Below are 25,866 nucleotides of genomic sequence, written 5' to 3'. Positions count from 1 at the left end.
GTTCGTAAAAGTGGGTTTTTACTGGGGTGGCAACTGGGGGGAGGTATTCCCCCTGGCGCCGCCACTGGTTAACATTGGTTTTTTCCAAAACCAAAATATACCAATGACATATACTTTGATCAGTTAGTAATCGACGGGCCTTATAACATCGCGGATTAATATCAAAATATTTTATTTTGAGACATTATTAAAGTCCTATACTTTGTCTACTTTCTTTAACACACAAAATAAAGACCTGGCAGGTCAACTAATAGCACTATTAACGTGGGTCTACCTTTTGGCGTAGTAGTAAAAGCCTAACATTCCGGGCTAACATTTCCCGCCTATTACGAGCTGATAAAACTATACATTGCATAGAGATTTTAAATATTGTATTTTTTTTTTGTATTTTTTTAATAAATGCACTTAAGAGTTTTTTAATAGTAGAATTAGATTAGAACATTTGTGTAAAAAGTGGTATATGCATTGTATAAGAACTTTCCTAAAAATTTCAAAAACTACATTTAAATTTAGTTTAAGGACTATTTGTTCTTAGATTATTGACCAAATATGTACCTTTTTCACATTTTTTACTCTAGAACCGTTAAACCTACCAAATTGTTGATGTCATTTTTAACATTCTAAGACATTGTCCTTTAAGGAACGCGTGTCACTTTTTACAAAAAGGAATATGATTTGTGAGAGATTGGGCTATTCCAGAAATTGTTGTGCTTTTTATGGGACACCCTGTAAAGTGTACAACACACCTTAAATACACCCAAGTGTGTAAAGAATACACCCAAATGAATGTATTAGGAATACACCAAATGTATTAGGAACACACCAAATGTATAAGGAATACACTCAAATGTATTAGAAATACAGCCAAATGTATTAAGAATACACCCAAATGTATAAGGAATACAACCAAATGTACAAGGAATACACCCAAATGTATAAGGAATACCAGGGACAAAAGAGATAACAGGCAAACTCTAAACGAAATAAACCATCACCGTGATTATTTTGTTGCCAAAATGTATTATATGTGTGAACCAACGTGTAATGAATAACCAAATATGAAAAAAAAAATAGGCTTCACATAAAAATTCCTAGTTATATTTTCTCTGAATTTTGAATTTGCAGTCGACATCCGCGTTGAAAGAGTTAAAAAAAAACTTATTTATACAGTAAGTTACAAAACAAATAAACATCCCAAAAAAAGGAACTACCCCATTAAATATTGGCCATTATTCAAAAACGGGCTATTGTATTACAAATCTGTAAAATGAGTTGGAAGCAGAATTTATTTCTGCGCATTTTGACACCTCATTTGTAGCAATTGTCGAAATATTGACGTCGTAGCGTAGGGGAGAGCGGGGAGTGTTCGCCCTAGGGGTAGGTTCGCCCACCCCTTGTTTCTCAGCACTACGGCTTTCAGGGAATTTGATGATGGCAAAATTAGGTGACATAGGTCACTATAAACATCTCATATTAGCTACGCGACATATAGGGACGTGTTCGTCGAACTGCAGCCAAAACAAAAAAATTACACCAAAACGTAATTTTTTCTTGCATTAATAATGTTGTATTATCATTGATACATAAATACAGATGGTTTTAATGGAAATCTGTATTTGGAACATATGGGATTTGTTAAAAATTTAATGCAGTTATAAACTCCTTATTCGATTTGTATTTTGCATACCCTGAAGAAAATACAAAAATGTGTACAAGGGGTACGTTCGCCCTTTTGAGGATGGGGCATGTTCGCCCCATATCTTGCCCGGGCGGACTTACCCCAAACTGGAGGGCGGACATGCCCCATTAAGCGTATTATGCAAAAAATTGATAATTAAACCATTAAACAAGGTAAAACTACTGGAAAGCATGTTTTTTAGTAATGTGGTATCAGTATTACTCATACCACCGTTTATGTCCTAATCCATAATCCCCCCGAAGTTGTAAACATGATACGTTTAAGCTCACTTTTGGACCCCTATATTTTATCCTGACCCGACCCCTGCAACAAATTTAGTGATTCCCCAGAAGAGAATGAATGCCCTGTATACTCTTGCTAATTGTATACATTGAATATGTTATTGTTACGCAATGTTTAAACCTTTTTTTGCGATTAGGGTGAACTTACCCCACCATATGGGCGAACCTGCCCCAATACGGGGCAAGTTCGCCACTTTGAAAAACTTTTTTGTTTGCTCTATCCTGTTGCTATTGTAAGGCCTATAGTTCTGGGATTGTGGTCGTATATAGCAAAGACATAGGGCTTTCACATGGGCTAATCAGGTCATCCCTAACTTTAAAATTGACATCGCTAGGCGGGTCAGAAAAAAATAGGGCGAACACTCCCCGCTCTCCCCTACATTTCAATCAATGTAACCCAAGATTTGAAAGTTGCAGTACTATTAATTTTTATTCCTTATAATGGAAGGAAATCTGTGAAATGATATCTTTCAAATCTGGACCACGCTACATGAAATTGACCGGTGTTTTATTGTTTTCTGGGCTATCGTATCAAATGAGGTGTCAAACTGCGCAAAAATAAATTCTGCTTCCAATGCATTTGACAGATTTGTAATATATACAACAGCCCGTTTTTGAATAATGGTCATTGTTTAGGGGGGGGGGTAATAACTTTTTGGAGAGGATCATGAAAGTACACAGCAAATTGTCGCAAACTAAGTTTTTAATTCCGGTCTATGTTGCATGAACATGAATATTGGGTTATTCGAGACATATATCTTCTTTGTCTGGACCAGGAATGTTCCCTGAAAAACAAAAAGAAAAAGAATAGTAAATATTAATGATAATTCAAACACTCTTAGATAGTGAGTACCAATCACAGCAAACGTTAGTAAATTACTATTGTTTCATACACTCCTATATTAAAGCAGCCAATCAGAAAAACTGTTAGAAAAGTGGAGTGTCTTGATTGTGTATTATATGTACCCCGTGTTCTACGCAAAAATCACGTGTTTTTTCTTCTTCTCGTGTATGAAATAGGTCAATAAACGCGTATTACTGGTTGTTCGAGATATTATACCAAATAATGCACTTGTGCTAATGTTGATGCATCTAGTGCACTCCCTCCCCACTTATTAGACTCATCAACATCGGCGCGTGTGCATTATTTTGTCTAATTTCTCTCCCAACTACCATGACTACAGAATTAGACGCAACAACATTTCAGTACGCGTGCAATTTTTGTACAATTTCACTCCCGACAAGTGACACGCATTTATTAACCTATAAATGCTATTTGGATAAGCTTGGATACATTCATGAACATTTCTTTATTGTAATGAGTAACATAAAGGTTGCTCTGAACCCTGGAATTATGGAAACTTTCGGGCCTCATAACTTCTAAATTGTTGATCTAAAGTATATAAAAGTATACATATTTAGAATGGCAAAGACTTGATAAGTTCATCTGTGAGGTCAAATTTGGGCCAAAATGCCATTTTCGCCCAAAATCCCAAAAATAACGGTTTTTGACCCACTTCTTTTTTTAATTTTTTTTATTAATTTTTAAAAACTAGATCAAAATATCTAGGACCAGTTTTTTCATTTTTTTTAAATTTTGACCAATTTCACCAAAAATATTTGAAATTTGGGCCAAAATCGGGCTTTTTTATGATTTTTTTGAAAAATCAGCATTTTTTACCATTTTTGGTGCAAATTTCTCAAAGTTGGCCTCACAGATGAACTTATCAAGTCTTTGCCATTCTAAATATGTATACTTTTATATACTTTAGACCAACAATTTAGAAGTTATGAGGCCCGAAAGTTTCCATAATTCCAGGGTTCAGACCAACCTTAAGAGATAAGTTACTACAGTTTGCCCACTCTGAAGTACATTACTCCTAAAGTTGGTGATGTTGCTTCTGATGAAGAGATTCCTACCGACAAGGATAGACGTAAGGACGTAAGTAGGACAACCCTCATATCAGAGGATGATTTAAGGAAGCCCCATCATGCATAGACTTCTCCGTAGTCCACTTGCCAATTGTGCACTACTCTGGCTATTACATTTAAGCTTAAAACTCTGATTTAATTAATGAGTGCACAATTGATAGATTTTCACAACTGATCTTTTCAGTCACCGTACGCCCTCTGTTTGTTAGCTTCCCAAGTGGACTACTGACTTTGCCTTGAGAGTAGGCCAATTTCTGGCCTAACTAAAATTGGTGATGATGTAATGCATCTTTAAAAATGAATCTGGCTTGTGATTGGTCGCCCAGATCTCGTTATTGTTTAAATCCTCCCGACGCGTACTGGTACCATTATAACTATACATGGTACACAACTATCTAGGGAATGCGGCGCTTTTGTTCTGGTGGATGAACGTATGCATCTAGCGCGTATTGTACCACCATGCTTAGTCTTGTGGTTAGATTTTATTGATAAACAAGTATGATTGACAGTGTGTGAGTCCCGGGGTAAAGTTCTGCTTAAAAGTGAAAGTCCATGCATAGTCGGTTTTTCGGATAATAAACTGGCAGATTCTAAAATTAGAATTGTTCAGTATTGAAGTGTCATTATAATTATGCCATTATGATATGTTGCATTCAATAATATAAGCCTACGTAGGGCCTATACTTTACTTTTACTGTCACAAATATAATTATATAGCCTAAACTTTTTCATAACCATTTTATACTAGTATTTTGATGTAGGCCTACTAAATATCAGTATAATTTCGAGTTCAACTGAATGCGTTCATCATGATTAATAACATTTTTATTTATCAAAAATCGACTATGGCATAGTCTACATCATGCACTGTAAAAGTGTTATCACGAGAGTTTCAACTGCCACTTTACTTTTCAAATCCCATTGCATTCTGTGCAAAAGATGTTGTTTTAGAATTGTGTGTGTGTCATTTAATATTACTTGGTCGATTTTAGAACAAAAGTGATGTATGCACAAAGGATAATTCACACCTATAGATGACATAAAATGTGAAATCGACCAACATTTTGAATGTGTTTTTATTGTAAATATATCAGTCCAAATTCAAATTTAACCATGCACGTATGTAGTGAGCAAGCAGTGGTGTCATGTTCACTCACACAGCTGTGCTAACCGCAAGTTGACCCCATCAGTGGAGTGCTGGGTAGTGCTTAAATCATCCTCTGCCCTCATATTATAATGATTTTTCAAAGTAAGAGGCTATAATATTACAATGTACCCTAAAGGTCCCTTGAATTTAATGAGGTGCCACTGGGGCTGGAATAGATAATAATTGGTTCTCATTTTAGGGATTTATATGTTTTGAGAGAAATCGTCGTTTTTAAAAAGACACTTAAAAGTGTCTTTCATGAAAACAAAAACAAACAAACAAAAACAATAACAAAAACAAAAAAAACCTAACAAAACATTGAAATGAAACTTCGTAATTTTGCTTAATACTGACAGCCCGACTAACAAACATTTTGACAATTTTAATAAGCTTTCACATGGACTCCTGGCGTACTATTAAAGAGATAAAAGAAGGAGTTATATAAAGTTACATAAAGTGATAATGGAATTGGCATTGACCATTTGGTCATTGTCCATCAAGCAACTTTCAACTTCCACAATACCAGCTTATCAGACCAGCTTTTCCATAGAGTGACTCGAGGCAGTATAATCAATTTGACAGGTATCATGCTGGAACACCTTGTTGTGGTGATTGAACGAATTAAACTATGGTGAAATTGAACAAATTCTTTAAGAGACCAGTAACGTAATAGAGTATATGTTTTCACACATAAATGATACTATAAGGAGACTTGCGGTTAAAAGTTCCAACATACCATGGACAGTTTCAACATCGTCACAGATCTGCTCATACTCCGGTGTACTGACAAGCTTCTTGAAAGCAGGATTAAACCAACTTGGTAGAGTGCTTCCTTTTCTCACCATAACTGCGACCCCGTCAACAAGGCAACTATCGATATCAGGACCATTCTTCTCAAGATTCCCTGCAATAGCCAGGTCATCAGTTACAAATGCAGCATCAATCTACGGTAAAGAAAATGAAAAAAAAAAAATATCACCAAGACAATACCTCGCATGCGAACTACCTGCTAATTGGCCAAAAAGAAGTTTTCATTATCAATTGGACCAATCAGCAACATTGTTAGAATAATTATTTCACCACGCAAATAAATTGGGATGAATTATTTGCAAAGCTCCATTCTGATTGGTAATTAAAGTGAAGATATCATGTAACTGACCAATATCAGAGGCAATGTTAGATCGGCAGGTAGTGCTCAGGGGGTATTTATTACTCTTTAATACTTTTGATGGGGCAACTTTTGCTGTAAGAGTGCACCGAAGAATGTACATTCCCAAACATGTAAGACAAAGAAGATTTCTTTAAAGCTCTGCGTGCTAGCAATAGGCTTCAACATAAGTTTTGAGATATTTTCTCAAAATAGCAAGAGCTATCTTCAGAACCACTGACCCATTACTAAGCTTGTACTCATTTCAATGCATTTTCCATGCTGATTCCAAAAGTATTCATGAAAATTTGCAATTCTGAAAATTTTCGAATTAAAAAAAATGAAACTTGTCTGTTATGTAGTCCACGCCCGCGTGAGAGAGTTTAACATATATTTATACAAGTCACATTCAACACTACATCAAAATATGAGTAAGAAACAAACCCTTAACAGACCAACTCAGTGGGGACACTAACGGCTTTTGTCTACTAATCTTGCCCCCTTCCCACCCAGTCAATATGAAATCGGGAAAATCAACGTTTGAAGCCAGAAAATGCAAACTTTTGGATTTTTACCAATCCCCAAAACAAAACAAAAAATAACACAATTTTTGGTACAGCTTAACAAATTGACCCCAATTGACATGCTTTATTCAAGATCCACAACATGCTCATCTCTCAGGGCACAGATCTTTAACCCCAATGCATTTGTACATTCATTTTATTGACCTTGGAAAATTTGGGTACAAAAACTCATTGAGGTTATTGAACTATGCCATTGGGACGAGACCATTGTGGGCCATAGTGTATATACAATACCTCGTCAGCATTGACTGCTGCCTCAAGTTCCGTCTGAGTCAGGTAGTAGTGGATTTGGCTTTCATCCAGGGGCAGTCCCTGAAATTAAAAACAACATTCACATTATTTATTTGTATTTATAATATTATTAGTTAAGGTGACGCGGATGTATGGTACTGATATATTATCGTGCGTGAAGTGTCATAATAATGGGGGAAGCCAAAAGCTGAAACCAGTATGACACTGAGCGCACGATAATTAATTTCTCGTACCATACCGACGCTGAACCTAATATAATAAATATTGACTGCTAAGAGGGGCATGGTTAAAATTATAGGCCCAAGGTGGCCTCAAAACCATGCTATGTGGTTTTGAGATCACCGCGGGCCTATAATTTTAATCATGTTCTGAATATAAAGCAGTCAATATTTGAGTATTATATGTCTATATTAGGTTCAGCGTCGGTGAGGTACTGGAAATTAATTATCGTGCGCCCAGTGTCATACTGGGTTCAGCTTTTGGCTGAAAACCCACCCATCGATATACCAAAATCGCTAAAAAGGTACCCCCAAAACGCGGCACTCGTACGGTATACTTTCAACCAGGGAACACCCTCCGGGATTTTACCATCATGTGTTACATGTAGTATGGATTTTAAAAGGAATAGCCCATTTCGATTCGGTACTTACAGAGACATCAGATAGCAGATTCACGCAATGCTCATCGGCGGCCCAGGATTCTAAGAACCCGATCTTAGACCCTGTTAAATCATCATACTGGAAATTATTCGGGTTGCCAGTTTTGACTACGAAATGAGAATAGACGTTTTTTTGGAAAGCATCGGTGAAGTCAAAAACACGACGTCTGTCTTTTGTGACAAACCAACCTGAAAGAAATGACCACAAGGTGATTAAGGGCTGGGGTATGAACGTCTGGACAGTATTTATTGTGGGACATGAGAGCACATCAGACATATCGAATTGCATTCTGAATACGAAGAATGTCATTCTGATATCAAATAATTTTGATTTTTTGAAATTCGCAATTTAATACACATTTTATGGCAAATCATTAAAATTGATATTTTTAATATTTAACAGTACTTGAAGTAAACTTTATAAATCTGATGATTTATACTTAAAGTGTATGTAGGTGGGATGAAAAGCCGACGATCAATTGAACATTTTGACCTTTCGTATTGAAGATATGGATTTTTTTTCCCAAAACACCAACAAAAAATTAGGTCTTTTTGGGAAAAAATCCATATCTTCAATATGAAAGGTCAAAATTTTCAATTGACCGTCGGCTTTTCCTTCCTGCTACATACACTTTAAGAATATATCATTAGATTTATATAATTTACTTCGAGGACTGTTATATATCAAACATTTGAAAAATATCAAATTTTTATAATTTGTCATAAAATTTGTATTATATTGTAATTTTCAAAAAATGAAAATTATTTGATATCAGAAAGACATGCTTCGTATTCAGAATGCAATTCGATAGGTCTGAGGTGCTCTCATGTCCGACAAAAAATACTGTCGAAACGCAATACACGCTCATTTTAGATCCCTTAATTAAATGAAATAAATTAAAATAAAAGTTGTGCAAGGATACTGTTCACACTAGAAATTCAGTAGGGTGAATCTGAAAAAGATAAAATTTAGATTTTTTAACGAGCTACCCTCTCATAAGGGAGCACGGTGGCCTACATAAGGGAGCACGGTGGCCTAGCGGAACGGGCACGGACTCATAATCGGAAGGTTGCGGGTTCGAGCCCCGGCGACGCCATCGTGTTGTGCCCTTGAGTAAGGCTCGTTATCTCGATTACTCCTCTCCACCCAGGTGTTTAAATGGGTACCGGCATTCTTAAATGCTGGGAAGGTAACAGACTCGCTGTAGAGGAGGTGTAGCGATCCCCCTATAGCAACATTACACGGTGGAGTCTGGCCCAATCGCCAATGAAAGAGAGATGGGCACTCCGATCACTGTTTATACAGGATCGTCTCCTTTACTCCTTTACCTTTACCTTACCCTCTCATTTGGTACATTATGGTTTAAAAAAAACATCGCATGAAAAAAATATACGTTTTGAAAAATTGCATGGCCATATGGAAAACCATATGGTCCTGGGCCATATAATCGGGCCAAAATCGCACAAAAGCGGACTCAGCTCCGTGAGCAATGACTTGATAATATGTGCTTGTTAACTTACCAACACAGGCTTCATAGTAGTCACCGTGCAAACCGATTCCTCCTCGTGCATCGTAACCGTGTGGGGACTCCCAGCAGTGACTATATGGATCTTGGACGAAAAAGCAATTTTTTCCAGCAATGCGGCAAACTAGAGGGAAAAGGCGAACCAAACGAAATCAATAAAATGTTTTTTTTACATAAACCAGTCAATCATCTTAGGCTAAATAAAAGGCACTTAATTCAATGCCCACCCTAATGCCCACATGACCCATGGGCGCCACCATAATAAGACCACCAAGTGAACAATTATAGATGTGCTATAATGCTAACAAATAGGAACTTTTCAGACAATTATCATCGAAATTACTATAAAGTAGGTCCCTAAAAGACTAATTTATTACATTCTGCTTTTCTCCTAAGTTTTCAAGAACTAAATTTTGGAAGTTTTTACCGAAGGAAAAAAGTCATCGCCGGAAACTCTTTACAATAATACCGGTACTACAAAATTGCAAAAAAAATGACAAATTTGCTAGAAAATCTGGACAGGCATACCGCGGTACCAATTGAAATACACAGGAAGACAATGTGCCAAAGGGCATTTTTCCAGACATACTGTCTACAAGCTGTAATGTCAGGACCCATCTGGTCATGTGGGCACTATTAAATTAAGTGCCTTTATTTAAATAGCCTATGATGACTGTTAATTAGTCGGCCGGTGCGTTTCCAAAAGAAACCCATGTACTTTCAGTTGCCAAGCTCATTCTACATAAACTTTGAAAACTTACTTGATTTATTGTTGTGAATGCGTTATGTACATTTTACAAAAGTGTTGTTGTTTCAGCCCTCTTTACAATGTAACTCAAGAACCACAGCACCTACAAAAGTATGTCTGTGATATTTGAATATATATTATTGAAATATAAACACTTTGATGTTTTGCAAAAGTTCATTCTACAAATCATAAACTTGCTTGATTTATTGTTGTGAATGAGTTATGTGCATTTTACAAAGGTGTTGTTGTTTCAGCCCCTGGGTTTCAGCCCTCTTTACAACGTAACTCAAGAACCACAGGACCTACATGTCTGTGATAATTTGAATTCTTCTACATACTGCTATGAAATGATCAATGCAATTTTTGCCAAAGCTAACTACCATTCGCAAGATGCTGTAAACTGCCAAATCGCAACAGTTTAAAGTAATTTAGTTGCTAACCTTAAATAACACTAAAACACGTAAAAAATATGAATATGTTTTTAAAGCACAATTTTATTAAACACTATCTTGTGTTAAAAGACACATATTCATCATATTTTTTATGGGTTTTGGTGTTTTTAGTGTTTATGAATTAACACCACTATACCTTTACTGTACAAACAAGTGTTTATTAAGGGTCCAAGTGTTTATTATGAGTTGTTCTGCTGTTTTTGCAGTGTAGTCGAAATGTTATTCTTCACATTGTATTGCAATGTTGGACTGATATAAAGATCGTGAAAACTATATACGTTTTAAAACATTTGCCATCAAAGAATACTCACTGCCAAAATGTTGCTATTTATAAGTTGATAAAATCGTACTGTAAAACATTTTTAATGGAGTCTCCCAGCTACTAAAACATGTTTTAAGTCTTACCCCATGAGAACTACCTGCCGATTGGCCAAAAAGACGTTTTCATTATCAATTAGACCAATCAGCAACATTGTTACAATATTTTCACCACGCAAAAATATTGGGATGAATTTTGCAAAGCTCCATTCTGATTGGTGATTAAAGTGAAGATATCATGTAATTGGCCAATCAGAGGCAATGTTAGATCGACAAGTAGTACTCAGGGGTTTTAAAGTACATACCTGCCTCTACTACATCTGTATTATATCCTCTTATCCGTGCAGCTTCCTCATCTCTGCAAAATATTAATGAAAGTAAATTTATTTTTGTTATTATAATTTTGTCAATTTATATACCGTATAATATGTCTCTTGCTGTATTGTAATGACAACACATTGTAAGTGGTTTGGTCCCTAAAAGAAAGACCTTGAATAACTTCCTTTTCGCAATTGGAATTTCAATTGTCTAAAATGAGACTACTATGTATATATATTTATATATAGAAAGATTTAAACTCTTGATCTCAATACAAAATATTTACCTCCGTAATTTTCAGCTGTTGCTACTACAGCCTTCGTATTGAGATCAAGAGTTTAAATATTTCTATATATATGGATACAGATGAACTTTCATGCTAATATATATATTTATGTTAGTCTCAGCTGCTTTAAATGCCATGCAAAGTCATTAGAAATCACGGAATTCTAAGAAAATAATCTGATAGCCTTATATCCTGTCGATCTATCTCGTTAGCAATTATTGTTCTCTTAGTGACAATAATTGGTATCAATACTTAACACAAAATGACCTTTGAGATAGGCATACAAATATTCAACAAATTTAAGATATTGCCAACATGCAATAATAGTGGACATTTTGATACAATTTTATTCGTAGTTATAGCCAAATTTGTTTCCTGTGGGTGGCTTTAAAAAATTGTTTTCCAGAGTCAAGACGCAGATATCATTATTAACCCTCATATCACTTATTTATTGTCGTATTAAAGTGCAAAGTAGGTTAGATATGAATATTAAATGTTAGACCAAAGTAGCTCAAAGCACTATCTGAGACTATATATATATAATAATCACAGGTATAATTGTCTCAGGTACTAGACCTATACACCTGACCCGTGACTTGTCTTTTTTGAAGACAACTTCTTGTTAATAATACTAGGTCTATTACTTACAAATATTCTGCTCTGTTGTTGTAGTGACTTCTGGCGAATCTCCAGACTTCAGCCCCCTTGTCACCAGATAGTGAAGGGTCGCCTGATGAAATAAGCACAAAGGATGACCAAATTAACAAAGAGAAGTTTGGTGGCGGATTCGATTCCCGAGTCAGCGCATTCTGACACTTGTTAATTTCGTCAAGTTGTCTAAAGAATAATTGTAACACTTTTAGTGGTTTTAACTGTTCTTTATAAACATAATTTGCTAATTTAATGACAATATAATATGATACATTTCAATATCAATGTATTTTACTAATTATCTATAATCGTATGAATAGTACACATGTCGGGAGAGCAAGTAAAGCAACTAAACAGGAATATTAAAATTGACACGGGAGTACTTAAGGGATGCAACATTAGACTTGGGGGGTACAACTGAAAAAAAACTTCACCCACTACATGAGCAAAAAAAAAATCTCCACCAACACTAAAAAAACCTTCCCTACCTAACTGTGTATAAATGCATGAAATTAAGAAAAATAAACCAACTTCGACGCCGAAATTTTTTTCCCCGACCCCAACTTCCTAACCCCCCTTGAAGTCTAATGGTGCGTCCCTTAGTAATGACATTAAAACTTTATAAAAATTAGTATAGCAAGGACATTTTCAAACTACTTTTTATCATGAAATGACGTTGATGCGGGATCCCGCTTTGTTGGAGTATCTAAACCAGAACCAGAAATGAAAAGAATAACTCATTATTGGGCTAAATTAAATCTAAAATATATGTAAATAGCGCCCTCAATTTGCACACATGTACAGTTTATAATAAAAATGACTACAAAAGGCAGAAAAGGTGAAAAGTTTTGATAAAGAAAAGAACAGCTAAGTTAAAATAGCTAAATATATGTACTGTATGAGTATTGTAAAGGTCCATGATCACACAAAACAACCATCTTTGTACCAATGTCTGATATTGATTACGTTTACAAAACAGGTAAAGATCAATTATTGATCAAATTATTGGTTCCCGATTAGATTATATTATTCTACGACTTGAAGTTCTCCTCAAATAGAAATCGAATTTGTACTATTTTTTGTGTATACATCAATAAATATAAAATTTAAAGAGATTAGAATTTCAGTACTGTATTCCCTTTATATATTAAAATCTTATTGTGTTTGGTAGATTGTCAACAAAAAGCATGTAGTGTATAACAAATAACAGGTGTTGGCTAGACCATAGACTGTAGAAATGGCTAGACTTTTGTCCTGAAAGTGTGGTCTTTTTCTCCATGTCTCACGTGTGGTCACTTTGCGCTGGTACAAGTAACTTCCACTCTTGGCCTGAAGGCCACTCGTGGAATAACTTTTACTTGCTTTCGCAGTTTACAAATATTTTGTTGTCTTGCCATTTAGTAGGCCTAACCTTTCTGCTACAGTGATTTTCGGCCATTCATCTAAATAGTTTTCGCAGAACTAATTTATTTTTTATATGTACATACCCTTGGGCATACCGGCGTCTTCACAAGTTATATTAACCGCTCCACCACCTGTACAAGAAAATAATTGAAACGCATGCTGACATAAAAGATCATAAAAACGTTTAAAAACATGTTATGTAAAAAAACCCACTACAGCCTGTCTCAAAAAAAATTGTGCAAGTGAAAAACGCCCTCGTTGGCAATTAGAAAATACCGTTGTGACATAATGCTTACATCAACGTCAAGGGCATAGTCTTAGCTCTTTAATGCCGTTTAGTCTGTTCAATTTGCTTGTTTTAATCTCGAGATATGCTTACTTAATAACGAAAGGGTAAAATCACAATTGTGCCACTTTTACTATAAGGAATAGGGCTGTACATGTAAATCAATGATAGCATCAAGTTTATCAAGAGTTCCTTCATGAAATCAAAAGAATGCATCAATTACACAACAATACAAAATTATTGTTTTTAGTGTTTTATCATGATAAATGTATAATGATTCTCTTTTTCCACTTACGACAAATTAAACGACAAATGAATATTTCTGCTGTACGTAAAATTAAATACATGTGCATGTCAATGATTTTATCATGGTAAATACTGTTCTCTTTGTCATTCAAGACATGTTAAAAGACAAACAAATATTGCACACTTATAATTTAATGAACTTTAACAAGTTCATGAAATTTGACAAATTAATGAAATTAGACAAAATAATGCACGCGCGCTGATGTTGATGCGTCTAATGCAAGAGCCCCGAAAGGGGGAGTGCATTAGACGCAACAACATCAGCTATCATTGATTTACATGTACAGCCCTATTCGCTAGTAAAAGTGGCACAATTGTGATTTTACCCTTTGGTCGTTAACTAAACATATCTCGAGATTAAAAAGAGCAAATTGAACAAAACAAACGGTATTTGAGAGCTAAGACTGTGTCCTTGACGTTGATGTAAGCATCATGTCACAACGGTATTTACTAATTGCCAGAGAGGGCGCTTTTCACTTGCACAACTTTTTTTGAGACAGGCTGTATAAAAAAAAAAATTATTACTGTAAAATATTTTTTGCAAAATATTTGCATGGAAAGAAAACATTAGGGGCTGTGTAATAATTATGAGCCCTGTGCCCGGGCCCTGTGGAGGCTAAAATTAGGGGGGATTTTGGCGAGCCGAAAGGGGAGGGGCAAGCAATTTTTGGCAAGCCGAGAGGGGGGGGCAAGTGATTTTTGGCACACATTCTTGGGGCGCCGTTTAAATAAAACGCTCTAAAGAAGGCTTAGGAAAACCGTACGGAAACGCTTAAATATGCACATTTTCCTGTTCGCTGCGCTTGCAACATATGTACTTGTATAGACCATTTTAAGGTTTGAGTTCAACGGAATGCGTTCATCATGATTAATAATAACATTTATTTTTATCACAATACGACATAATCTGGCATAGTCTATACTCGTATTTGAATTATTTTATAATCGCTAGGGGTTTGAGCTCTTCCACTATACCATGTATACAGTACAGTAACAAGCGGCTAGGATGTTCAAACAACCATATATTTACATTTTAAAAAAGAAATCTGATGTTGCTCATTGTAATTCATCCTTTTGCCGGTACATCCCTTTTAAAGGGATTTTTATTTTAACTTTTATTCCATGCATATTTATGCGCACGAGTTAAACTTGATCAACTGTGGTCCTCTGCCATGCAGATCGATTTGCCGTGCCCGGTTGGATAATTGCCTATCGATTGGATTGATCATGGATAAATAAACGTATTGGTGATGTCACTGGCTTTAAACTTTGGTGGACAATAAAATAACCATTGATTGACAAGGTTACCCCTGCGTCCCCTTGCCGCTTGTCAGTACAGTACTCTTCTTATATACATTGCATGATGCAGTCATGTCTACAGTAGAATTCATCTCGACCTTTGCAGGACTTAACCCCATTAAAAGCTATTAAACCAAGATAACACTCATTGAAACAGCTCAACTGATTAAATCGGATCTTCTCTGGCTGTGCACATGTGACTGTTTTCATGTGCGATATCGCAAATAAAGTTTGTATTATAGCTTCAGTTGGGTAACCGATTATAAAGGAAACGAAAGGAAACAATGGTATGTGTACTTTTGTTCACGAAATGAGACAATGGCGTGCTTTTTGTAAACCAGCATTCTTGAAAATGAGCAACATAATGATTGTTGACTTAACACGGTTTGGAAATAATTTCTTCATATTTTTGGTGTTATCTGTCGTTTACATATCCTTCCTAAAACACAAAAGTACGACCCTCTCCAAACACCTAAATTAGCTAAAAATTTAGGACATGTTACAAAACTATATTGTCTAGAATTTTAGAAGAGTACTTTTAATATTGGCCGGTTATTTTTCACACAGCGACGTTAACTAGGCAATGTACTATTACCTATAACATTAACTAAAACACCAAAGTACGAATATTTCCAAACATCTAAATTAGCTAAAAATTTAGGACATGTTAAAAAACTATATTTTCTAGAACTTTAGAAGAGTACTTTTAATATTGGCCGGTTATTTTTCACACAGCGACGTTAACTAGTCATATCCCCACACTTTTAACGTAGGGCTATTGGTAGAGGTCACGCGTCAATGGGAAAGAGCACTGTGTATTGTGTATAGGAAAACGGACAGTAACTGCAGTATGGCCACAAATACTTCCCTTTTTAAAGGGTTGTTATTTTACCTTTTCTGGTCTTATCCCGCGGTGCCGCTTCAACAAGACAAACGGAAGCAAGTAAGGCCAGTACCGCCGCATTGATTACTAATCGATTTATCGTTTCCATGTTTTATGATGAAGAGATGGACTGAGAAGCAAACAAAATCGGTACAGCTACAATACGACGACTTGGTAACTGTATAAAATGGACAAAGAAAGCGAATTAAAATGATTAAAAAACTCGGTCGAGTTTTGCTAAAGTTTTAAAAAGACATAAATAAATAACGGAGAGTTAATGAAATAAAGAAGAGTGCGACCAGGTTCATTTGCGCGAATTCAACTTACACTTCAAATCTATTGAAATCCAGCATTGTATTCTATTCACTCTTGCTGCACAGATTAATTTGGCAATTTGGCACATTCTGTTTGAGGACCCTACTACTTTCCGGGACTACATTCACAAAACATGAAAAGGTGATTGTTTTAATGTGCTGTCCATTGATATTGTGACGATGGCTTGCTGACCGAGTGGTTAATATGTGATGCGATCAAGCAAAATCAGTCGGAACTTGGAAATATTGATTTTGAGATATAGCCAAACAAAAGAAATATTTCTTTTTGTATCCTATTGTTTTGGAAACTCTTTAACTGCTCATATCTTTGGAATTGGTTGTTCAATTTCAATGGAATTTTCTGCAAAATCCAGCTTTGAAAATGTTTGTTACTATCCTATAAGAAACTGAAAATGTAATATTTCCGAGTTCCGACTTATTTTGCTTGATCGCGTCACATATATATATTTTTCTCAGGCGTTCGATGGGTGTGCTCCATTATACATAAACAACAAGACGCATTTCTGAGACATCAGTAAATTAGTTCTGATTTATGTAATATATAACACCATCATTCCGAAGACATTATTTTGCCATCTTGGGAGGTCTGTGAGTGTAAGATTCCAAATTTTACCTAATTATTTAAGGCCCTAATTCCACCCAGATTTTAACTCTCTATAAAATTGTTATACTCCCTCTACGTTAATTAATTTTGGGCAATAAATTGCTTACTGTTTTAATTAGGAGCATAAACTTAAACTCTCCCTTTAATCTAAATTCTAGTAATTATTAGCTATTCATTGATATTAAATAACATGATAGGAATCTAAATTTTATATGTGTAAAATTAACAAATCTTTATAATATCTGTCGTAGTTAATCAAAACAAATTAAATTGATACCAATAAGAGTTTAGTAGGCCCTATATAATTATATCATTCATAAAGTATCAAGTTCATAATTATGGTAAATAAAACATAATAATTTTAGCATGGAAATATTGGAAAATATTACCATTACATCACACCTGATGTTCTGGTTTTCCACAACCCTGAGATCGCAATCACGACAATAGATGTGCATTTCTATAAAACTGGTTATTTTGCCAGACTTATTGTGCTAAGCCTAAAGCAAACCTCCTCTATCCTATTCATATGGAAAAATTAGAAGTGTTATTTAAAGTTCTCTTTCTGTGAGGCAAACAATGCAATGCTAGATATTTTTTCCTTTGCTAAGTAAATAGACTCTCTGACTCTGTTAAGGGGTATACGAGGTATTGTTGGTCGAAGCAGCCAAAAAATCAATTTTCATTATCGTATCTGAATCAATATATTATTGAAAAATAACACTTTGGTGTTTTGCAAAAGTTCATTCTGCAAATCATATACTTTGAAAACTTGCTTAATTTATTGTTGTTAATGAGTTACGTACGTTTTACAAAAGTGTTGTTGTTTGAGCCCTCTTTACAACATAACTCAAGAACCACAGGACCTACAAAAGTAAATTCTTCTACACGCTCGCTATGAATTGAGCAATGCAATATTTGCTAAAGCTCACTACCATTCATTCGCAAGATGCTGTGAACTAATTTTTTTTCTGCTGCTTTGACCAACAATACATCATCGGGTACATCATATATCCTTGTTTCTAAAATAAGCTGAATAATGCTGAATTTAGCAATGTCGCAGATATGCAATAAGAACACGTCACAAATAAACTGAGACATAGATGCTTGAAACAATTTTCAAAACTTTTTTGAGGAGTTTAGATGAATATAGTAATAGTATGTTTAGGCAACACACGCGTGTAATTATATACCACGCATCTGAGATGATGATTTTTCATCTGGTATTGAAACTTTCAATTACCGTATATTATAAATAATTTTAAAAAATGAACCATGCCAATTATGATGACTAAAGTTTATTCCATTGTGTTACTTGCGTTCCCGGGCTTGCGTTTCAGTCACAATTTCTTTGTAGTGTTCAGATCTTTGATGGAAACTGGTACAGTTTTGTTTGCAAGAGGGACAAACCCAGCAAACACAAAAACGTTTTACTTGGTACTTGGTAGTGCTTCCTCCTAAATACTCCAAAAAGAGTTTTAACTGGAGGTCGGAGAGAGTGGTCCCTATTGAACTCTCGTTTTAAATAAGTTATATTTTGGCTTTTGGTTTAGGTAAAAACGTTTTAATAACATTAAAATGTCGGGTTATATAAAGGTCATGATAACGTTTTAAATTGTAAACTATTTTTACAAACATTTTTGCCAAATATTGTGTCAATACTTAAATAACATTATGTTAAAATGTTTGAACCCAGAAATCACAGAAATGTTCTTAAAATGTTTTTTTTTATACCCTTTATATAACCCGACATTGTAACGTTTTCTGTGAAACATTTTTGTTTGCTGAGCAGTAGATTATCAAAAAATGTTTTTAAGGTTACGAAAACGTTTTATACTCTTAATATACCCTTTATATATTTAAACGTTATCTGACAACCTTTTATAACCTTTTGCGAATGATGCCGAAAACGTTTTGTGTTTGCTGGGAAGCTAAAGAAAACCAGCAAAGAAAAACAAATTTGGTGCTTGGTCGTGGCGGACGAACAAATTGAACTAATTTGTACGTCAGCAAAGATGAAATTTAATAACATAATTTCTTAATACTGAACAGGGATGCAAAATCAAGACACCTCATGAGCTCTCATGTAGAGAAAGCCAGTTATCAAATTTCAACAGTTCAAACTGTACAAACTCTATTTTGTTTGAAACCAAAAGACTATAAACAAGGTGGTTAAAGATGGAAATTTTGGGAGTGAACGTCCGCAGGGTAAAAAATAAACTTACTCTGATTTTTTTTAAAAATTGGCAGCAAATTGTTCATCTATATGGGGATTCAGAAAAAGAACATTTTGCACTACCTGCAATGTCAAATTACTGAGATATGAGACTAAAAAAACGAGTTTCAAATTTTGACAATTTGGTTGACATAATTACGGAACTGTCCAAGAAGCTAATACGAATTTCGTCTCTGCTAAGAAGCCTACAAAATTATTATAAAGTTTCGGAGTTTCATAATACATGTAGTTTCGTTGAAGATCGCATTTCTGATCTAGATCTAGCAAACAGATGCTGGCTAACGAAATTATCTTTGTTTGTGGGAGAGGGAGGGGAGGGAGTTAAACACATGGGTATAAAACAAAATAACAGTACAATATTACTAAATGGAAAGCTTACCGGCTACCGTTGCGTTGGTTGACGATCTTCAGGGGCGCGCTATAGAAGACTGTGCCTGCCTGTCTGAGAGCCGCTACAGTTCGACGTAGAATATCTGGTAGACGTATCGATTTTACGTCATCAAACGTTCGTTAGAACTTAAGGTGGTATTGGAGGCATTTTCTAGAAATTAGGAAATGCTTTGAGCATGTTTTAAACAGGCTAAGCCAAAAAAGAAAAAGTTTGTTTCCTGTAGCGCGCATTACGTTTTTGACGGCTTATTTTTCGCATTAGATTTTTTTTTCACTTTTTGCAAGGTTCGATAATCATATCGAGCTATTTTTCACCCAGGGTGACAGGAAAAAGGGGAGAATTGTAACGAAAATGATGACAAATTGTGAATTACACATAAAAATTATGTGTTTTTATGTAAGTACCGCCTATTATCCTTTTTTTTTTCCTTTTTTTTTTTGCTCTTCACTTTTTTAAACCATGCAAAAAAAAATTGGGTCAACAAATCACAACTTCCGTCGGTAAAAAATATTTCCGTCAGTACATTTACTGCAAGTTGTGCCCCCTCGGTTCCAAAATCCTATGATCTCCAAGCTAAAAGTCATGTTTCGTCAGACTGGAGATGTCAAAGACAGACCCAGAAGTGGCCGCCCAAGAAATACAACGGCTAGAAGACCGGTACATCAGGTTGGCAACACTTCGAAACCGTTTTTAATGAAAAAGTATGATTCCTAATGAGCAAGTTACTCATGTTTACTGATACAAATGACGCAGACAATGCTTGGCACATTTTGTTTGAGACCTCCTTGTCTTTCAAAGATAGTTACTCAACTATGGAGGAAGTTATGGTCACAAATTTGGTGTCATTTTTGACACAAAAGAACAATGTTTTTATTGATATGACACAATATGGAAATAAATTTCAAATATTTCAGATAAATAGCCGTTTTGGAAAGTTTCCAAACCTTTTTAAGGAGTTTAGTTAAAGAGCTAAAAGGGCTGACTAGGAAAGGCTCATAAATATGTAATTTTTGCCAATATTTTGCTAAAAATCAATGCATAAATGTTGTACTTTTATTTTCCATACTTTTGCCCTGAAACTTGGTCAAAGTCTTTCTAATATGTTCTAATGTATTATATAGTGAAGCCGCCCTCTAATTTGCATAATTAATGAGCTAATTTGCATAAATGCTAGTTAATCATGCAAATATGCAAATTAGAGGGAAGTTTCACTATATAATACATTAGAACATATTATTAGAAACACTTTGACCATTCCAATTTAAGGCAAATGTATGCAAAATAAATGTACCCTGAACATTTATGCATTGATTTTAAGCAAAATATTGGCAAAAATTATATGTTAATGTCTTAATGAGCTTCTCCAGTCATTTTAGCTCATTAACTTTATTGATTATTGATAAAAACAATAAGCTACAAAGAGAATATAAATTGATATATTTTGAAAACCGTATGCCTGATTTGCTTCAAACAAAACTTGCGCATATTGATAAGTGTGTTTTGCTCTACTCAATTAATCTGTTTAAAACATGCTTTGAGCACTTCCATAATGCCTCCAATACCACCTTAAATATTACTGGAAATAGAATGAGAATCGATTATTAAATAACGTCGATATGTTACATCGAATGTTCTACATCCACTCAAAAGTCTAAAAAAACAGCTTTTTTTAATTGTGCAAGTATTACTTGTTCGATTAGATTCAATTTGGGATTGGATAAAGTGTTGATGAATAGAAACTAAAAGAATAGGTTTGGGACAATTTTCAAGGCTTCCTATTTATTTTATTATTTCTTTTATATCGCACCTTTTGTGGATGTAAGGGGTTTTGCAACAAAATAAATTTACCCCTTTTCTAGAAACCACCTTTGCAATCAAATTTGAGCCCATTTGTTTGCACTACATTATGTAACTTGACTAATGCTCTGAAAATCAAAAAGAAAAATTGAAATATCTCATTTACTTTTTTAATTATGAATTTTTAATTAAATTCGGGAAAATGGCATTTTTTGGGTATTTCCGAAGCTACACCTTTTGTTAATTAAAATGATTTTTTTTCAAACATAGTGACCCAAAAACAGTTCCTTTTGGTTTTAATAGGTAAAGAACATTCCAGGCTACCATTATACATCAAAAAATTTAAAACAAAACAATTCTATATTCATTTTAAGTTCAGATTTCCGGAAATTCCCTAAGATTTCCCAAACGGGAAATATGCGATAACTCCGGAAGGGAAGGTAGTATGAAGGTCAAACAACCACCAAAATGTGTATTTTTACCCACACTATAATATTTTACCAATAACTCAATTTGGCCAAAAGTGGATGCAAGGGGTTTTGAAACAAAGCTCTTCATATATATGAATAATTCTCTTAGCATAATTGTTATCTCATTGTTATGCGAGTTCGAGTAGGCCTACGTATATTGTTATACATAAGACATATGTAAGAGGTGTGAGGCTAAAAAAAAACCGACCGACCCAAAAATTGGAAATTTTGGGTCGGTTTTTTTTTTTTTCAATCACTTTTTTAGAAGCAACCTTAAATTTGGACAGAATCAAGGACACAATTTTTTAACCATAAAATGATCAAGCATTTGTCAATACTAGCCTTTTCAAAATGGAGGGAAAATCGAGGAAGAGTTCATGAAAAAAAAAAGGATCGACATACTGACCTTCCACATTTTTGTCTCGGAAGGGCAACCAAACAATTTTTTTTTTTTTTGGCCTGATATTGTGCAATGGTGCAGTTAGCGTGGTGTATTCTAGACTATGCCATAGTCGAATTTTGATTACAAAATATGTTATTATTAATCATGATGAACGCATTCCGTTGAACTCAAAATTATACTGATGTTTATTACTTATATTGTTCAATAGTAAAATGGTCATAAAGAGGTTACCGTAAAATGGGGTAACTTAAACCACTGCTTCCAAACAGAACCAATTATATTTCTAATTATCTCTTTTTTGTGACATTAGGCTGCGATCACATAGAAGTATACTATTCGGGTATACGGTGCACGTTTTGCAGGTGCACGCGTATAGCTTAAATCGAGCGAGACAATTTCATAGTAGGCTACCGGGTCACATAAGGCTACGATCGCATAGAAGTATACTATTCGGGTATACGATGCACGTTTTGCAGGTGTACGCGTATAGCTTAAATCGAGCAAAGTAATTTCATAGTACCGGGTCACATAAGAGCTATTCGAAAAGGCCGTATAGCCTACCTGCGTATAGTATAGTATAGTGGGAATCGCGCGTGTTCGATTTTAGTGCAGCGTATATACTGTCCAAATTTTAAAAACCTAAACCATATGTGGGTAAATTCATTTTTTTAATAGATGCACTATCTAATTCTGCACATTATGACACCTCATTGAATGCAATGTGATACTCGCTATTCGCTATACGAAATACGCTCATTCGATCAGGCTGAGTTCACATAGTATACTCCTATATGAACTCAGCCTGATCGAATGAGCGTATTTCGTATAGCGAATACCGTATACCGTATACTTCTATGTAAACTCAGCCTTAGGGTTCCCTTCTACACCTTGAAGTTGAAAAAGAATTTTAAATAATTTTGTAAGGGTGCCCTAGGGATTTGGGGCAACTTCGGTCAGAGTATTACATTCCATAAAGAAAAAAAAAAAAAAAAAAAAGATCTTCGCTGTATATGGGCAAGTTGTTGTTTTTGTGACATTTGACCCCTTTCAAAATTAATCAAGCACACATCCATGCTCACAAATATTGATTTTTATTTTTCTGAAAAAAATGTACAAATGTGCTCATTTTTGGTCAAAAATCCCGAATTTTTCGTAAATTGGACATGAGCGACTATTATATATTCCAAAGATATTTCTTAACAAATTGTCACCAAATAATGACTAAAAACAATATTGCTGTACGAAAATATGAACATTTAAAAAAATAGATTTGCCCGACCAAAATTACCCCCCGCTGACCGAAGTTACCCCATTTTACGGTATATAATTAGATGATTACTAGTGACAATAAAAGTTATCGAATGCAACATATCTTGCATAATTATAATGGCTCACTTCAATACGAAACAATTCTGATTTTGGAATTTATACCAGTTTATTGATCGCGAATGCCCGAGTAAAAAATCCGCCTATGTACATTGGATTTTAAGCAGAACTTTACCCGGGGACTTTGGTCTCTAAAATACACTGTCAATCATACTTGTTTATATCAATCCAATTTAACCGCAAGTAGGCCTACTATAAACATGGTAATGACGCGCTAAATGTACGTACGTCAATGCACCACTTTCGCGCCACAACAAACGTGCCGCAAATTCCACTAGATTGTTGTGTACGATGTAGTTAATGGTATAATGGCACGTGCCCGGAGGATTTAAACAATAGCGAGATCAATCACAAGCCAGATCCATTTTAGGATGCATTAACATCATGGCCAATTTTAGTTAGGCCAGAAATTGGCCTAACTCTCCATTGAGTCTCGTGTTAAGAATCTTAATCGCAACCCAAAGTAGTCCACTTGGGAAGCTAACAAACAGAGGGAGTATGGTGACTGAAAATATCAGCTGTGAAAATCTATCAATTGGCACACAAATTAATACAAATCAGCGTTTTATGCTTAAATGTAATAGCCTGAGTATGCAAAATGGGCAAGCAGTGGCGTAACTACGGGGGGGGGGGCACCCTTAGGGGGGGGGGGGGGCGCCGGTTGACCAAAGTTCAGCATCGATTCTGCGCCCCTCCAAGCGATGAAAGTCACAATTTTCGCGAGCTTCGCGCGCATTTCAGCACAAGAACTGCAACTGATAGATTTTCACATCTGTATCTGATCTTTTCAGTCACCGCACTCCCTCTGTTTGTAGGCTTCCCAAGTGGACTACTGACTTTGCCTTGCGGTTAAGATTTTTAACACGGGACTCTATGGAGAGTTAGGCCAATTTCTGGCCTAACTAAAATTGGCCATGATGTAATGCATCTTTAAATGGATCTGCCTTTGTGATTGGTCGCCCATATCTCGCTATGGTTTAAATCTTCCGGCCCGCGCCATTACCATTAACTACACCGTACACAACTATCTGTGGTATTTGCGGCGCTTACGGTGTTGACGCGAAAGTTAATCTCCCATCAAACATCTAGCGCGTCTTGTACTATACCATGCTTAGTACTTGTGGTTAATGGACTGATAAACAAGTATGCTTGACAGTGTGTTTTTAGAGAGCAAAGTCCCGGGGTAAAGTTCTGCTTAAAATTCAAAGTCCATAGTCGGATTTTCGGGGTTCGCTATCAATAAACTGGTAGATTCCAAAATCAGAATTGTTCAGTATTAAAGTGAGCCATTATAATTATGCAAGATAATGTTACATTCAATTACTTTTATTGTCACTAATCATCTGATATTTTTAACTCTTTATGACCATTTTACTATTGAATACTTTAATTTTAATAAACATCAGTATAATTTTGAGTTCAACGAAATGGGTTCATCATGACTAATAATAACATATTTTTAATAAAATTCGACTATGGCATAGTCTACTTTTTTTAGCGGCGGGGGGATTTTTGGCGGGCAGTTTGGAAATTTTACCCCCCCTGGGGCCCATAATTATTGCACAGCCCCTTATGGTCGAATAAAATATAATTTATGTAGGGCTAGGTACCGCATTGTCACACAGTGGAATGGTTCCACACATGCAGTGCAGCGTGAATTGAAAACAGCGGCGCGGCGGAACGATTTTGAAAGTGGGGGGCAGTCAGGGTGATGTAAAAAATCGCAATGCAGGGGGGGGGGGTGTCTGAGGAGATGTGCCGCCCTCAGAAGTGAGAAACTTTTGCAAAATGAAGGCCCAATTGAAACCATTTGATAGACTACTTTGGTACTATTATTGTGTACAATCAATTGAGTTTGAAAAAAAACCCGAAAATTGGTGAAATGAAGCTATAAAGCCATTCGTGGACAAGTTCTCATTATTATTAACTGTATAAATTATTACTGTAAACATTAAGTGTCGTGTGTCCAAAGCAGAAAAAAGGGCGAAAGCGGGGGGGGGGGGACTTTTGCAAACTGAAGGCCCAATTGAAGACATTTGGTGGACCATACTGCAGTTACTGTCCGTT

The 25,866-nt window shown here is 35.3% G+C and overlaps 1 protein-coding gene across 2 annotated transcripts; it reads right to left on the bottom strand.

Moving 5' to 3' along the window:
• Positions 1–2,361: 2,361 nt before the first annotated feature.
• LOC140136218 (uncharacterized) lies at positions 2,362–19,817 on the bottom strand. Of its 2 annotated transcripts, none has more exons than XM_072157948.1 (10): positions 19,732–19,817; positions 16,187–16,348; positions 13,487–13,534; positions 11,997–12,078; positions 11,050–11,102; positions 9,222–9,350; positions 7,693–7,889; positions 7,025–7,102; positions 5,796–6,003; positions 2,362–2,765 (listed from the first exon to the last, which is right to left on the bottom strand). In XM_072157948.1, the coding sequence occupies exons 2-10, from the start codon at positions 16,284–16,286 to the stop codon at positions 2,722–2,724; spliced, it is 939 nt and encodes a 312-aa protein (XP_072014049.1). In that variant the 5' UTR covers positions 16,287–16,348; positions 19,732–19,817; the 3' UTR covers positions 2,362–2,721. The 2 variants fall into 2 exon arrangements, with proteins under 2 accessions (XP_072014049.1, XP_072014041.1); XM_072157940.1 differs by having other exon boundaries at positions 16,187–16,355; positions 19,732–19,810.
• Between the last annotated feature and the right edge of the window lie 6,049 nt (positions 19,818–25,866).

The sequence above is a fragment of the Amphiura filiformis genome, chromosome 2 (assembly GCF_039555335.1).
Source record: "Amphiura filiformis chromosome 2, Afil_fr2py, whole genome shotgun sequence".
NCBI lineage: Eukaryota > Metazoa > Echinodermata > Ophiuroidea > Amphilepidida > Amphiuridae > Amphiura > Amphiura filiformis.
The sequence above is the reverse complement of the archived record's forward strand: the minus strand, read 5'-3'. Positions and strand labels throughout refer to the sequence as shown.